We start from the raw sequence: 17,681 nt of genomic DNA on the forward strand, positions 1-17,681 counted from the left end.
CATGAATACAGTCCATTGCCAGATTGCGAACATACAGGTATTTTTTGGCTCCCATCACTATAATTTGCATGTTTGCTGATTTTTTTCCCCCATTTGTGATGTGCAATTTATCACTTCTATCATAAATGTGATAAACTTTTTTATTTTACGACTAGTAGATCATCCTTTTGCGGTATTTATCGTATTTTTATAGGGTGAGGCTCTATCCAAAGTTCCTCTTTTTTCTGTGCTGATTTTCTCTTCCTTCTCCACCTGATGCTTTTAGAGTCTCCTTACAGCTGTAGCATAAGATATGTTATTAATATTCTTTATCTCTTTAGCTTGCCCTGTTGCAATACACCCGTGCATGATGACTACTGCAGTTACTATATTTGAACTCTATCCTTTTCTATGAAATGTTCATAGGAATGCTCTCCCACACAGTTACAGCATCTTGTTTTCCCTTTACAAACGGCTGCTACATGCCCATATCATTGGCACTTACAACACCTGAGTGGGGGCAGGGGGAGATAGTGTAACTTTCTCAGCATCCCTCACTTACATGTAATCAGCTCTGCTGTTGGTGGCTTGCTTTCTCTTCCTCATTTACTAATTACTGTAGTCACCGATTTACTAACAATTTATCTTCTCCTATGCTTTTTGTTCTCTCATCATTGGGCAGTTCTAATGGCAGTCCATCGACTACCCCCTTTGTTTCAGTCAAATACTTTGGTAGCTGGCAACTTATTTTAACTTTCCCTAGTATTTTCATTGTTAGCAGTTTATCAGCTTTCTCTTTTTATTTTTATATTCAACTAAAAGAACCGCATGGTGCAACCTAGTGGCTTTTACTGTATTCTCTTTGCTTTTTTCCAATCCAGTCAGCTACTTTCACAGGGTTAACATCGCTGTCTTTTATTTCTTTGGCTTGGCTAGGGATCTTACAGTTATAACACTTTGGTTTATTTCCTTTCTCAGCTTTGCTTTTTTGCCAATATTGTCATCTGCTTCTACTCTTTTATTATTTGTTTCTCCTCCTCTCCAATAGACTCTTCTTCAGTTTCCAGAGTGACTTCGCTTGGAGGTCTGACATTAGCCCGGCCCCTTTCTGTTACAAACTTCCAGGCTTTATAATCACTACCCACCCCCTCCCCAGCTGGGCTTCAATATGGATTCAGCCTGGCTTTCTCTCTCTTGCAGGTGCTGCCAGGTATGTTAATTGGCCTCTCAGGCCCACATAAACCCCTTCAGGGCTTTTGTGGTGTACACACCCTATCCTATCTCCCCACAAAGGTTCTTATACACTGTAATCAAGTCCCCTTTCAATCTTCTTTTTGACAAGCTTTCACTGTAAGGCATTTTCTCCAGCTCTCCTGCAATTTTTCAACCGCATTTTAAAATGTGAACCAAATCCCTCCAGATCCTCCTCATTATTTTCCACACTGCCAATCTTTATGTCATCTGCAAACTTGATCAGCAGTGATTTCGTATTTATTTCCAGATCATAGATGAAAAGTGGAACAGCATCAGGTCTAGTACTGACCCCTGTCAAACCCCACTATCAACACCCACATTGCATGCTGACCCCTTTCACAACTACTTTTTGAGCTCTGTCAGTTAGCTGCCAGTTCTTAATCTGTTTAACATGTGCATACTGATACTGTATACTTTTTAAATCAGAATGCCATGTGGTGCTAAGTCAAATGCCTTACAAAAGTCTAAGTTATTTGTATCGATGTTACCTTTATCATCCAAACTTGTAATAGCTCGTCAAAGAATGAAATCAGAATTGTTAGACAAGACCTAGTTTTGATAAAGCCATGTTGACGGGCATTAATTCTATTCGTATCCTGTAATTCTTTATCAATTTAATCCCATATCAGTTTTTCTATTCTTTTTTTCACCATTGTTACATGCAAATTATCTAATTATGTAATTTATACTGAATGGCACACAGGCAGTTGCCCTAAACACCACATTTATGCACTCCATCCCTTTGCATCTCTTCATCTCCTAAAAGGAGAGGAAGCAGGGGCACTGTCCTGTGAGGGAGCTGGGCAGGGACCAGAGATGCTGTCCATTAGGAGGGAGAGTGCTGGAAAGGGAACTGAGCCCATTGGTGGGAAGGCAGTAACTGCAAGGCTTGGGATGGGGGGCAGAAGGGAGAGGTGAACAGGGCCAGTGGCCTGGTGGGGAGCAAGCTGTAGAAAGGGAAACTTCTCTGGGTAGAGAGGAAGTGGGGGGCAGTACTTGGGGGAAAGAGCTCCTGAAAGTCTCTGGAAGAGAGCAGGGAAAGGTGTAGGGTGTCTGCTCAAGAAGGGCCCTTCCTGCCAGTGAGAAATGCTGGATGAGGGGCCTGCCAGTTCTGTGTGTAGTTCTTGTATTTCAGATTACGTTTCCTGAAATGTGTGTACACACACACACACACACACACACTCATGCATGCACACTTATGCCCACACATACCTATACATGTGCACTCCCAGGCACACACATTTGCATACACACAAAAGGGGCGATTCCTCTGGGGAATTCAAACATCAGAAAACAGACCCTACACATCAAATCTCTCTGTTTCTAAGCCACTCATGATTTTTGAACTTTTGGGTTTGGCAGCACTGGAATGTGCCCAGACAGCTGGTTTGCGGAGTCAGAATGTGACTTTTGTATAGTCACTTTTCAGAGAAGAGTCACATTTTAAACAGGAAAAGCTTTATTCACCCTAGGGTTGCCAACTTTCTAAAGGCACAAAACCAAACACACCTGCCCTGCCCCTTCCCGAGGCCCCACCCCTTCTCCAAGGCCCTGCCCTCACTTGCTCTATCCCCCCTCCCTCCATGCTCACTCTCCCCCACCCTCTCTCACTTTCATCAGGCTGGGGCATGGGGTTGGGGTGTGGGAGGGGGATCAGGGTTCAGAATCCCAGCAGTGCTTACCGCAGCTCCCAGGAAGCAGCCACCAGATCCCTGCGGCCCATGGGCGTCCAGGGAGACTCCACATGTTGCCCTCATGTCCACAGGTTCCGCCCCTACAGCTCCCATTGGCTGGGAACCATGACCAGTGGGAGCTGTGAGGGCGGCATCTGCGGGCATGAGGGCAGCGCATGGAGCCTCTCTGGCTGCCCATGGGCCCAGGGGCTTCAGGGACCTTGTGGCCACTTCCAGGAGGCATGCGCACCTAGGGCAGACAGGGAGCCTGCCTTAGCCTCGACCCCCCCACTGTGCTGCCGATCGGACTTTTAACGACCTGGTTGGCAGTGCTGCCCGGAGCTACCAGGGTCCCTTTACAACCAGGTGTTCCAGCTGAAAACCTGATGCCTGGCAACCCTAATTCAGCCATGAGCACATGGTAACCAACAGAGACTTTACCTAATACCCTCAGCCCCCACGAATGAGTGATGGGCACATTCTGTACTTTTACAGAATGTGGTGCAGAACTCTTCCTGAGCCTGGAAACCTTACAAATTTAGCTGTGGTAACATATATTTAACCAATTGTTTTTTAAAAACTGTCTATATCTAGCTAGGACCTGGTTCCCATCATGCCTTTCTCAGAGTTATAGTTCAGGTTGTTTTTTCACATTGTACTCCCTATAGCGCCACCTCTTGGTGAGCTCACATGTTGACTCTGGCTACAGAATTTATTTCAACTGAGTAGGGAAATCAGAGACAATACCAGTCATGTTTTTTCAACCAGTTCTAGCTGGTTGACCTGAAAAGAGCGACTCCTAAAGCAAGTATCTACACCCCTTCATCCACTGACACACATGTAAGGCTTGGAATATTTTTCAAGCAAATACATGGCATTAAATCCTGTTGCCTACTGAACTTTGGGAACCACACCAGTATTTCAGTTTCAAACTAAGACATCCTTTCCCAGATTCAGCTCTGCAGACAGAGAAGTCTCTGAAGCGTGAGCCTTTCCTGGGCATTGTTCTGACCAGAACCTTTCCAAGGGTTTATTCCTGGTTTGGGTTACTCTGTTCAGAATAAATGGGAGAAAAAGGACAGACTATTTTACCCCCCTCACCCTTGGAATTTGAGTCACCCAACAAGCCAGCATTTCAGTCGAGTCACTTATACCCCTTTCAGTAGGGGAACAGAACCCACCTGCTTTCTGGACCAGTCACAGCTACTGATTGCTTCATTTCCACCTGTGTTCCCATCATGTTGAGCAGTGTACTGCATTGAGGCTCTGAGTGTTAAGGTGCTGTGTGAGAATTTTGACCCACTTGGGAGCAGCAGCTTGATAAGGCAGGTTGTGGTGGTGGAGGGAAGGCATGCAGCATGTCTGGCCCTACCTTTGTTGTGGTCGTTATGGAGAGAGGGGTGTATCTAGCGTTGGGTCCCAAAAGGGCTGAACAATTGATTTTGCTTATTAATATCGCTTTATAGGCATCAGTGGTGATAGTTATTCACATGACTGTGTGTGCTAGTTCCTGCAGGGGTCTGGTGCCTCCCAGGCCAGCTTCCCCTCCTGTCCATGGGCACAGCATCACTCCTTAAGGGGGGCATGGATAACACAGATTGGCAGCAGGGCAGGGCTGAGTAGTGGTGCTCTTGGATGACAGCCGGGCCCCTGTCACCAACTGGTTCCCATCTCCCTGGCAGATTCCAGCTCTCCAAGCCTCAGTGGGTAGCTGGCACCCCCATTCCAAGTTGTGTTGAGTTTGGGTTTTTTTGAGTTTTATGATTGTTCCTACAATCTAAACTATCATAAAAATAAAAGTGGGGAGAAAAGGAAAAACTAGTGTGGTTGGGGTTAGAGCTGATGGAATCAGGAGCCAGGCTGTCCACTGGGGCCATAGAACTGGCTCTGCTATGGGGATAAGGATCTCTTCCCCTATCCACTCCATCCAAACCCCCAGCCTCTTTCTCTCTCATTTGTGAAGCCCAACAGCTGAGTCTCAACCCAACTGACTTCCTCAGGTCTAGGAGGACCACTTCTCCTTTATTTTAACATGTACTGAAATGTATTAAAACTGATAAGTACCATTTTACACATTGAAGCTTACACTAATTGCATGATATGCTTGAGGGCAGTAGAAATGTGCACGAGAGAAAAATACATATGCTCAGGGAAATGGTGTTTTCTTAAAATGTCCCTTAAAATAAAGTGGTGTTCCTTATTTTTCACATAGTTTCCCCTTATTTCCATCCAGCAAAGGTGGATACTCTAGTCAGGTCCCCCAGAAGGGCTGGGCTGGATGAAGGGAATCTGGGCCTTTAGGAATGGCACCACATCAGGCCCTGTCTCCCCACTTGCAGTGACAGGGTTCCCCCAATTCTGCCCCCAGAGAGGCAGCAGCATGGGGCCCACTTCTCCATGCCTAGAAGCAGCAGCAGGTTCCCCTTCCCTTTGGGAGCAGCAGAGGTGGCAGCAGGGATGCCCCTGTTCTTGTCCCAGCACCTGAGGTGGGTGGGCTAAGCCGCTCAGAGCAGTGGGTCTTAGAGATAATATGGTGTATGGAGCAGTTCTTCCTCAGAGTTACTAGGTCAGGCTCTCAGCAGAGTCAGGCAGGTAACACCACATCAGTTACGCTTGCGTCCTGTTTACAAACTGTTCTACTGAACTAGGAGGGCTAGAAGTTAACTTTTTGTGTTTATGACATCTGAGAGTCTGATGTAATCACAGGTTTCAGAGTAGCAGCCGTGTTCGTATGTATTCGCAAAAAGGAGGATTTGTGGCATCTTAGAGACCAACACATTTATTTGAGCACAAGCTTTCGTGAGCTACAGCTCACTTCATCGGATGCATTCAATGGAAAATACAGTGGGGAGATTTATTTTCCACTGAATGCATCTGATGAAGTGAGCTGTAGCTCACGAAAGCTTATGCTCAAATAAATGTGTTAGTCTCTAAGGTGCCACAAATCCTCCTTTTTGCGAATACATACGAACACATTTATTTGAGCATAAGCTTTCGTGAGCTACAGCTCACTTCATCAGATGCATTCAGTGGAAAATAAATCTCCCCACTGTATTTTCCATTGAATGCATCCGATGAAGTGAGCTGTAGCTCACGAAAGCTTGTGCTCAAATAAATGTGTTGGTCTCTAAGGTGCCACAAGTCCTCCTTTTCTTGATGTAATCACATGACTCTAGGAGCTAAAGCCCTAGGTACTGGCCTTTTGTGCGTTAATCCAGCCCTGTAGACAAGGGCTTCCATCTGGCAAACCACAGAGGTACACCAGAGGGATGTTTGCTGTTGGAGAGTAAAGGTACAAACTGGGGCCTCTGATGATGTGACCTTCACTTTCCTGGTCCCTTCTTACTCATAGGGCCTAGGCTTGGAGGCGGGAGAAAAGGGTTGGACTTGGAGGCAGTTCCTTATTAGAAACAGGGAGTTTGCAGCTGCTGTAGGGGTAACTGTCCCTGTAGCATAGCAAATGGGAAGACAGTGATGGGGCTTTTCTGACTGGAGCCTGATGAGGTTACAAGGAATAAGGGGAGAAGCTCTTTGGGGCTTGTGGCGGCGACGTTACCAGAGTGCGGGGTTGTTTATTTAGCTTAGAAGAACCCCGCAAGGTTAGGTTAGCCTGTCCAGGACCACGGTTCAGAAAGGAGCAGCTGTATACGTTTGTCTTGCCAAGTTGGTAAATATCCTCTTTTAAAAATGACCCGGGAAACTGAGCTGGCCTCTGCAGAGGGCTGCTGCCAAATTTGGAAACGGCTTCGTTCCCTGCAGCTGGAAAGGGACAGGAGGCGTGCAGCCCGGCCTGCACGGAGGGCACGGTCAGCAGCTCTGGAGGCTCCAGGTTGCCTCTCTCCTCTCCTCACCACGGCGCTGCCCGCCCGCGGGGCGGGGGCCTGGGCCCTCCTGCGCCCCCTGGCTCGGGCTCTCCCGGCGCGGCGCGCTCCCCGCAGTACCGGGCGGAGGCGCGGGGGGCGCGGCGGAGCCGGTCTCTCCCGGCAGCGGCTGGGCTGGAGCCGCGGCGCAGGCTGAGCCGTGCGGGGCTCGCTGCTCTCCGTGTCGCCGCCAGACCGAGCGGCTGCGGCCATGGGGGTCCCGGGCCGCCTGCCTTGTGCTGCTTCCCCGCGGCCGCCGCCTGCGGCCTCTGGCCGCCGCCGCTGCTGAGCCGCATGGGCCGGGCCCCGCGCCGCGGCTGCTCCGAGCGGGTGAGCGAACGGGAGCGGCCGGAGCCAGGCCCCAGCCGTGCTGCGCTGAGGCCGCCGGGCCGAGCCGGGGAGGCCGCCGCATTGTGGGGCCGCCGGGACGGGCCGGCTCCGAGCCGGCGCTAGGCCGCCGCCGCTGGCGGGGGAGCGGGCCGGGCGTGCGGGATCCGCCCGCGGGCGCTGGGCTGCGGCCGGGCCGGCGGGAGGAGGGGGTCGGGGTCCCCGGCGGGTGGGAGCAGCCAGGCTTCCCGCGGAGCTCCCGCGAGGGTCCCGGCCCCGCGTCCTGCTCGCTCAGTTGGAGCCATGGTTCCTGTCAGTGCCGCAGCGCCCGACCGGAGCTGCCGGGCTGGCTGGCCCAGGGCTGCGGGAGCCTCCGAGCCCGGGGCACTGGCCAGCAGCAGGGAGAAGGAGCAGCCCACTCGGGAGCCCCTGGGCAGCGCGGGGGAGGATCATTATCCGGCCAGTTAGGAGGGATTATAGGGAGAAAATCCAGGGTCTGGGCACCAAGGCCTCGATCCGCCCCGGAACAGCACGTAGCCGTCGGGATCGGGGCCTCAGACTGTGCATGTGTCTCCGCACTATGTACCTGGGCTGTGCCCAGAGTCACCAGGCATGGCGATTTACAGCAGTGCCTTCAAGCTTTCCCCGGAGCTGAAATGCTCAGGGCTTCTCAGGGCTTGAGAAATGGAGCCTTGCTTGCAACTGGGAGCAAAATGGCTCGTGTGTCAGTTTCGGAGTGTGAGGTTCAACTCAATGAAAAGGTTAAAATGTTATGTTGGATGTTTAGGTGCTGGAAATCTTTATTGTGAAGATCAGATTATTTCCATGACTTCATTGCTCTAGTGATGGAAGAGAAACATACTGTAAACGGGGCATAGTATGAAATAAGAATACACTAAATTACAGGTGTTCAGGCAAACCTCAGAATAGCAACTGAATGTTTTGCCTGTTTTGATCCAGTAGTTGTAATGAGAAACTATCTCTTGGTCTCATGATCACAAAAAACAGTTGAAACACACAGTTATCTAGGAATTAAAATCAGTTAACCTAATTGTTTACCACTTTATTTTGTTTTGTGATGAGGTACAAACTGTTTGGTATCTTGAAGGCCAGCCCGGGCACCTTCTAGCTGTATTTTTTCAGCTCAGTTGGGAGCAACAGAAGTGGGAAAGTTGTCTGAAAGATGTATTCATTTGTGTGGGGTAAGCTTTGTGAGAGAGGCTTTTATTTCATAATTATTTTTCTTGGTATATTTTCACATGAAATTGAATAAGTCCATCTAAAGAAGTTATTTGTAAGACAGCTGCAGCTTTACAGCATTCAGGTCTTTGAGTTCACCAGTATTATTTTGTAACACAAAACTTTTGTTAGTGTCTTTAAAGAATTTAAGTCGTATTGATTTATTACAAAAGTAGGTACTAGAGGTAGTACATTTCTACTCCTGCCTCCATAAATAAACACCTTCTGCACCATGTTGATTCAAATTACTTTTAAAAATATTGTTTACTTCTCATCGTCAGGTGGTGACTAGAAATGTTCTCAGGGCCAGTAGCAAATAATGGTTGTTAGCTTACATGAAATGTCAGTAAATACCCTCCATTCCATGAAGTATAATGGTATATTTAGTAATACTGTACCATACACGCCATTTTTACATTATGCACATTTATTACAGGAGTGTAATTGAGAAATAATGCAAAATATCCTGGGAATGACAGTATATTATGATTATCTGTACATTATGATTTTAATTTCACTAAAGTATATTGTTCTCTTAACCTAATGAATGCTCAAAATGCTTGTCTGTTAAAAGTGCTAAGGCACTGTCAAAATGTCTCCAGAACTGGAGGGGAATTTCATGACAGTTGATTGTATTGAAAGTTGTCTATTCTTGATTTTAATGCTAATTGGAAGTTTTTTCAGAATATTTTCACATGCCCTGAAAGAAATTCCAAAACTATTATGGAGATGTGACTTTACCTAGTGGTTAGCTATGTTAAAATACTGTATATTTTATGACTTAAGTCTGGTATACAAATATACACATTAAAAAATTCAAGTAAATCCCCTATTAAAGACATTTGTATAAATCCTCTTCTAGGATTGGTCATCAGTTTGTTTAGCTACCTCAGTATTAGGAAGCTTAAAAATACTGGAGTACTCTTAAAAATAGTCCTGTGTTAGAATTTTTACCTGCAATATTTCTTAATGTTGTTCTCATTTGTTTCAGCAGAACAAACACATTCACTCTGGAACTACTGATACTGGTGTTTTGAGACGAAGCCTGTTCCGTCATTGTTCCTGTGCAAGCAGGCACCATAAAAATGAATATCCAGGGGAAAGGCTTCCCTTTGGATCTTGGGGGAAGCTTCACCGAAGATGCTCCAAGGCCACCGGTCCCTGGTGAGGAGGGTGAGCTAGTTTCTACAGATTCAAGGCCAATCAGCCACGGCTTCTACTCTGGTAAAAGTGACGTTATTAAAAATGAGACTTCCACAGCAACACCGAGGCGCTCTGATCTGGATTTGGGGTATGAACCTGAGGGGAGTGCTTCTCCAACTCCACCCTACCTGAAATGGGCTGAGTCGTTGCACTCCTTGTTGGATGATCAAGATGGGATAAATCTGTTCAGGACTTTCCTGAAGCAGGAGGACTGTGCAGATTTGCTGGACTTCTGGTTTGCCTGCAGTGGCTTCAGGAAGCTAGAGCCCTGCGTCTCCAATGAGGAAAAGAGGCTCAAATTGGCTAAAGCTATTTACAAAAAGTACATTCTGGACAATAATGGGATAGTATCCCGGCAAATCAAACCAGCCACAAAAAGCTTCATAAAAGATTGTGTCATGAAACTGCAAATTGATCCTGACATGTTTGACCAGGCCCAAACTGAGATTCAGTGCATGATCGAAGATAATACCTATCCTTTGTTCCTTAAGTCAGATATTTATTTGGAATATACAAGGACAGGAGGGGAAAGTCCTAAAATTTATAGCGATCAGAGCTCAGGATCTGGGACAGGTAAAGGACTGCCTGGATATTTGCCTACTCTTAATGAGGATGAGGAGTGGAAGTGTGACCAAGACACCGAAGAGGAAACCAGCCGAGATTCAGCCCCATCCAGCAGGCTTACTCAGAAGCTGCTTTTGGAGACAGCAACCCAGCGTGCCACATCAACCAGGCGATATAGCGAGGGAAGAGAGTTCAGGTACATTAGCCTGATAGAATAAAATTTCTAGCGTCTTGTGTCTGTAGAACTTTCATGAAAGCCGTTTGGGCTTCTTGAGGCTGTTGTAAATTTGGGGATGCATGTGGGACTGCGTAAGTGTCAGTTCTGGGGATGAATGTTACCTTTTCATTTGGAAATTTTGTTTGGAATGCAAGCTTTTTTGTTTTTGTTTTTTGAGGAGAGTCAGTCTGAAGTATCTGTAGAAACTGAGAACTGCGCTTGATAGATTCTCTATGATTTCTATTAATCACACCTGAAGTATGTTTCCATCAGCTCCTTAAGATGAGAGAGTGTCATTTGAAAGATGGAGGGCTAATGCATCAATCATGGCCATGGGTGGTCCTCTCATGTGCATTGAAGAATGATTCAAATGAGCTGCATTTCCAGGTTTGCATTTGGCCTGTAGGAGAGAAATGACAGTATTTAGTGGTTGAACTGTAGATTTTATATACTCATAATTAGGGTCCTACCAAATTCATGGCCATGAAAAACGCGTCACGGATGGTGAAATCTGGTCTCCCTCTGTGAAATCTGGTCTTTTATATGCTTTTACCCGATACTGTATGGAGACCAGCGTTTCTCAGATTGGGGGTCCTGACCCAAAAGGGAGTTGCAGGGAAGTCTCAAGGTTATTTTAGGGGGGTTGCGCTATTGCCACCCTTATTTCTGCACTGCCTTCACCGCCGGAGAGCAGTGGCTGTTGGCCGGGTGCTCAGTCCTGAAGGCAGTGCCCTACCAGCAGCGCAGAAGTCAGGGTGGCAATACCACACCATGCCACCCTGACTTCTGCACTGCTGCTTTCAGAGCTGAGCAGCTGGAGAGTGGCGGCTGCTGACCAAGGGCCCAGCTCTGCAGGCAGCGGTGCAGAAGTCAGGGTGGCAATACCACACCATGCCATCCTTACTTCTGTGCTGTTACTGGCAGCGGCTCTGCCTTCAGAACTGGGCTCCCAGCCAGCAGCCGGCTGCCCAGCTTTGAAGGCACCACTACCGTCAGCAGCAGCACAGGAGTAAGGGTAGCAGAACCGCAGCCCTCCTACAATAACCTTGCAACCACCCTACAACTCCTTTTTTGGGTCGGGCCCCCACAATTACAACACTGTGAAATTTCAGATTTACATATCTGAAATCATGAAATTTGCAGTTTTTAAAATCCTATGACCGTGAAATTGACCAAAATGGACCGTGAATTTGGTAGGGCCTTACTCATAATAGGGCTTTGCTGTGTGAATATGTAAGGGAATACTCAGTGTGACTGGTGACTACAAGTTCTTTGTCACTGGAGCGATGGCACCCATCATATTCCTCTCTACCAAATGGAATGCATAGCAATCCCTGGAAGTGATTTTTGATTTGGTCTTAAAGGCTTCTTGACAGTGGATTCTACCAGTGCCATCCAAAAGTAGGAGTTGCCAAATTTAGCTATTTATTTTTCCCTTATGGCCTTTCCTTTCATCCAAATCATTGTTTTTCATAAATAAGATACTCTATTTCCTGTCATTCCTCCCACGTCCTTCCAGCTAACACAGAGTTGTAAGTTCAGTTAAAATGCCAAATATTTATCAGGGAGTTCTCCAGGTTCAGTAACATGTCCAGAATGCGTTCTTATTTCTTTAAAATAAAATCACCTTGTTTTAGTACATCTTAGGCTAAAATTTGGCCACTTTGTGAAGGTTATAAAATGAAGCAGCTAAAAGTTTCCTGATCAAAGCTGCCCCAGCCTTAGGAGAAGGTATTTATGGATTTAATCTCACTCAGCAGTCCTTTAGTCTGGCAGCTGGAAATTCATCCCTCCCTCTGCAAAGCCTCAGCCCATTGCAGATGCTGAAGCATTTTCATTTTGATCCTTGTTTTCGTACAGATTTTGAGGAGGGAATGTTGAATGTGAAACTTTGAAAAAAGAGGGAATTCATGTGACTCCCTGCTGGTTTAATCAAGAATCTAAAAAACAAAATCCCACATCCTGGGACTTTCCTGTGGAGTTAATAAAAACCTTGAACATTTCTTGAAGTGGATTTTGATTGACCAGTTGGGTACCTACTATAAGGGAAGATTAGAACATTTTAAGATTTAAGTATCTTTTTATCTAAGTGATAAATAGCTTTTAAGATTGGAAATAACTGGTTTGAGGTAGAGTTTTCTCATTTCTAGAACAGGTAACAAAAGAGTATTTAGCAGTTCTGCACTTCTCAGATCTAATTTATGGAAAATACCGTGAATGTATTGGTTGAATACTTATTTTAAAACACCATGAAATAGTGGCACTGTGTAATAAGGTTTATAAAGTTCAGAGCTTTCATACTAAATCGGAGCAATATGAGATGGGATTAAACACAGGTTGTGCATCTGAGAAAAAATAAACAGGGATATTCATCTTTTGTAAAACTTTGTGCCCAACAGTCCGTCACTACGGCTACAGATTTTTCACTGTCAGGTGCCTCTTGGAAATTCTTGCCATCAGTGGGCACTTCAGTGAGATGCATTTCCATACCAGGAATTACTGAATGGGAATAACATTTTAAAAAACATTAATATATGTATTACTGTAGGTCCAGAGGATCCATTGTGCAAAGGGGATGTACAAATATATATGTAGACGTGATCCACTCTCCCAAAAAGCTCATAAGCTAAAAGTAATTTGATATCTTAATTGCCAATCCATCCTTGTAGAACAGGTCATCTAACCAAAGTCCTCCAGGGGTACAGCGTACCAACCGTTGTTTTGAGCGGTATTGTAAACATTAAGACCTTGCTCCTGCAAACACTTAAGTGCCTGAGTACTTTTCTCATCATTAAATTATTTATTTTTTTATCTGATTTTTTTTATTAAATCTGGATTTTTTAAATTTAAATAGGTTTATTTTTTAAAAAAAAAATCACAAGTATAATTAGGACAACCTATATTAAGGCCTAAACACATTATAATCCATAAAAATAATTTAAATGCTCTTTTTTAAATAAAGCAGTACGTGTTTGCTGCCGAGCTTTAAAGAAAGTCAAACCACTGAACTGGTGGAAGTCACTGGCTAAGCTCTACTGCCTAACAAACTGGAGTTTGTTAAAGTGATAAGTCAGCTTTTGACAGCAGTAGCCTCTTCTGCAAATGGAGAGAGACTATTTTCTTCATTTTAGTTTATTCAGCTAGTTCAGTTTGAGCAGTTCATTCTGGGATAAGAAACCAGTTGTGAGTTGTGAAAAACCTGGAAAGCTTGTTTTCCCCTTCCAATCTATGAATAAAAACTAGGAATGAGAGGATGAGATCTACTAGTTCTAAAATCTTGAAGGACAGGTTGAACAGAAACAGTCAGTTCAATTCACTAACTACAGATGAGACTGCCTACATTTAATAAATCAGTTTGTTTTAAAAAACTATTTTGATAAACTTTCTGATACACCATTTTGTTCTTAGGTATCCAGCACACTTAAGACACTCTTATTTAACTTATAACCCCCCCCCCAACCATTTTAAAATGTTTTTGTGTATTTTCAAGTGAATTTGAATTTCCATCCAAATAGAACTTGACACAAATAACAAGTAAAAAATTATCTACTAGATAAAAAAAGTATCATTCACTGTTTTTCTAACATAATAAAAATGTGAAAATTAAGAATCTGAATAAATTTTAAATTAAGCTATAGAATTACTTAAATGAGTACAGATATATTATTCTTTTGGTTAACAACATTTTTTTTTAAAACCAACAAATTTAGGGGAAAAGGGTATATTTAACTGCAAGATAACAAGTTTTAATGGTACCAACTAATGAGAAACAACTTTTCTTTAGGAAAATAACTGAAAAGTAGAAATGCAAAACAAGATTAAAATTGATGATTTAAATCATGATTAAAATCACTTCAATTTAAATTAGTCCACTTTGCTTTTCTCATGTGAGCAGTGCCTTTGAAGCCAAGTGGACTACTTACATATGTACATTGTTGTTGTATATAAAAAGCATGTGCAGATCAGGGCCTTTGGTTGTCTTCAACATTTTCACAATTCTTCTGGTTTTGTATGTAGGATAATTTCCAATTTGTTATTGAAAGAGCACTGATATTAGCTTTTTTTCTTTCAACCTCCTACATCTATAGGTCTGTTTAATCTTCCCCAAGTTTAACCTCTGCATATTGCTTGACTTCCATGGAAATTGAATAAAGAAGAATTTGTACAGTTAGAACTTAAACTATTTGTTTTTGTGAACATGCATTTTTAGTCAGATTCAAATCTTTGCAGCATAAGAGGCTTAAAGTGTTAAATTCCCCATCTCATGAAAATAAAACAAATATAAATATTTGCTCAGACCATTTCAATTAAGCCTGTTATTAGTGTGATATATTCCTGAAGGTGAGGGTTCACTCATGCGTAGTATGGAGAGCATTGTTTAAAATAAAAGTGTCATATTACCTACTGTGTTTTTGTATAGGAAGGAAAAGGCAAATAGTCATTGCACGTAGGCTACTGCAAATTAATTGGACATTGGTTATGGATCAGTGAACTTCAAAGAAGGTAACCTCAGAAGATCTCGTGCATTAATGCACAGCTTCCAAAACTGACACTAGCATGGTAGTGAGTGTGACTAAATCTTTTATTAACCTTCTTTTGAGATCCACTGATGGGATTTTTCTGAGTTATGAAGAACAGAAATTAAACTTTTGCCTTGCAGATTTATTTTGAAGTATTCTAATTAAAACCTGCACATTTTAAAGATTCAGAACTCTATTGCTAGTCATTAAGTTGCCAGGTTACATGTCACATTCTTCTTTTATGTGTGCAGGTTTCTTCTACTAATTACTTTATTTATCTAAATTTGGTCTAAGATCTCCCCAACTATAGATGCCCATCCAGAGCTCTGGGTGTCCTTGACTTGCACCATAAACTAGGAGTTACAAACTCCTCTGTTGAACAGTGAGGTGATACTTGCTTTACTAAATCATAAACTTCCAGCTACTGTTTTGTTTTGTTAAAGAATAATTAACTTTGTTTTAGAAGATACCTTACACACATTCACTTGGCTTTGTTTTGGCAGAGGTAATCAAGGGCGCAGCATTGTGTAACAACTGTTTTGGGTTTTTTTCGGAAAAAACAATCTAGTGGTGTTTGGTTTCTCCATTTTTTTAAATTTATTGAAAATTTATGTCACTCTGAAATGTTTCCATGAACATGACATGCATTAGAGAGGGAAAATAGGTGGAGTGATTGGTGAATGGAGGGAACATGGTTAAAGGTGAAATCTGCTGTCAATGGATATTGGAGAGTGGAAAGTTTAACTTGAGGGGGCTTGAATTGCTAGAACTGGAAAACTTGTGGAAGGTGGGCTCGATGTCTGATAACATGAAGTAGTTTTTATATGAAGCTGGCTAGCTAATCTTATTTTTCAGTCTTTGCAGAGTTGAATGCACTGGGGGGTGGTATTTCATTTCAAGTATAGTAAATGTGAAAGCTGCTATTTAATAGTGAAAACAATTGTGTGTACTGATTATCAAACTTCAGCATGTGAATTTATGTGACTCATCATAATCAAAGTTGAAGGAAATAATGGGAAACAAATGATTTGAGTGGATGGAAGTACTTATCTTTAACTCTTTAAAAGTAAATGTAAACATTGTCAAGTTAAGTGGTAGAATTGGACAGATCTGTGCTCATCTCAAAACATAGGAAAAAATTGGTTTCTTTAGGTTGTTCAAGAACAAATGTTCATTGAATAAAACTGTTGTTGAAGTGGAAGCGTAGTACAATGATTTGAAGAAGTTTGGTGATCTTGCAAGTAAGACTTTAAAATAGATATGTGATAATGTAAGTCTCTGCTCCGGGCCTTCCAGCAGCAATTCAATACCAGGTAAATTCAGAGCGGTCTCTGTTTACCTTCAACATCCAACAAATGGCAAAGATCAGTGGGTGATATGCCATAACAATAACTGAAAATCAAAGATGTTAACTTGATAAGTTGCAACCTTCTTCATTCTAACAACATTGCCTTAATTGTAGCACAAAATGATCAGTTTAAAGGAATAAATGAAGCACTTATCTTGGATATATCCTGCTGCAGGGTGACTTTATTAAAATAATCAATTTTAATCTTGTTTTGCATTTATATTTCATTTTCCTAATTTTTTTTTAAAAAGTTGATTCTCTTTAGTATAATTTGGCACTACTTATTATATTATAATATATTATAATATATTATCTATTATTATTATTATTATAATATATTATCTATTATAATATATTATCTATACACACTATTTAAGCAATTATATTTCTTAACATACATTTAGTCAGAGTTTTAATGTTTACTTATCACTTATTTCAAACTGCATTTGGATGGAAATTAGAATTCAATTAAAATGCACAAAACCAGCATTTTAAAATTGTTTTTTTATAAAAACGACCTTAAATGTGCTGGATTCTTTTCTTTTATACAGTTATCAAAGCACGTTCTTCTTATAAAACTGAGTTCTTAAGCAAAACAACTGTCTGTAGTTAGTGAAATGAATTGATTGTTTGTTTCTGGACCCCATGTCCTTAAAGATTTTAGAACTAGTAGATCTCATCTTTCCACGCTTTATTTTTAGTCCTAGATTGGAAGAGAAAAATAAACTTCCTTGCTTTTTCTCAACTCCCAATTGTTTTTTCAACTTTGTATGAGTTAGTTATTGAATTGAATTAGTTGAATAAACTGAAATGAAGAAAATAACTCTCTCTGCACCTGCACAAGAGGAGGCTCCTGCTGTCAAGAGCTGGCTTAGCACTTCAGCCAACTCTGGTTCCAGGTGCTTAGCCACTGATGCCCACCAGTTCTATAGTTTGACTTTTTTTTGAGACTTTGGCAGCAAACGTACTGCTTGAATATTATTTGTTTACATTAATTTAAATGATTTTAGTAGATTATAGTAAATGTAGACTTTAACATAGTTTGTCAAATCTCAATTTTAATTTTATGTAGGAGTTCTAAAGAGGAAAAATATAATTATTAAATAAAAACCTGAAATAAATAATCTAATTTTTTTTTTAAATCATTGATTTCTTTATTCATCCTGCTCCACTAGATAGATTTGAACTCTCAGGTCCATTGCTTGATGCTGCAAGTGAAGAAAGAGTACAAGTTAAATGAAGAACTAAAAACCAAAAATCAGCACTTAAATTAATGAAAAAATGTTTGGCTAATCATAAGAAAGAATGGTTTCAAGAATCCATACTAGGAAAATTTGATTTGATGTCTAAAAAGAAAACCACAGATTATGTTAAATTGGTGAAGATGCTATCCCGGAGCCTAGAGGAAATTATGACAGCCATTTGCTCAGACAATAAACATAAAAGTTTAAAAAATGAGAACTGCTCCGATATAAAGATCCTAAACTTCTGATTTAT

The 17,681-nt window shown here is 42.5% G+C and overlaps 1 protein-coding gene across 5 annotated transcripts in view; it reads left to right on the plus strand.

Moving 5' to 3' along the window:
* Positions 1 to 6,876: 6,876 nt before the first annotated feature.
* Positions 6,877 to 17,681, plus strand: part of AXIN1 (axin 1) — a 179,766-nt gene continuing 168,961 nt past the window's right edge. The window contains exons 1-3 of one of the 5 annotated variants that reach the window (XM_084642291.1): positions 6,877 to 7,096; positions 8,177 to 8,295; positions 9,324 to 10,295. In XM_084642291.1, the coding sequence (XP_084498417.1) occupies positions 9,418 to 10,295 (878 nt within the window). In that variant the 5' untranslated portion in view covers positions 6,877 to 7,096; positions 8,177 to 8,295; positions 9,324 to 9,417. Of the gene's footprint in view, positions 7,097 to 7,390; positions 7,855 to 8,176; positions 8,296 to 9,323; positions 10,296 to 17,681 lie in introns of those variants that run through there. The other 4 variants (XM_084642290.1, XM_084642292.1, XM_084642289.1 and 1 more) reach the window with 4 other exon arrangements.

This window comes from Lepidochelys olivacea (assembly GCF_965140295.1).
Source record: "Lepidochelys olivacea isolate rLepOli2 genome assembly, chromosome: 10".
Taxonomy (NCBI): Eukaryota; Metazoa; Chordata; order Testudines; family Cheloniidae; genus Lepidochelys; species Lepidochelys olivacea.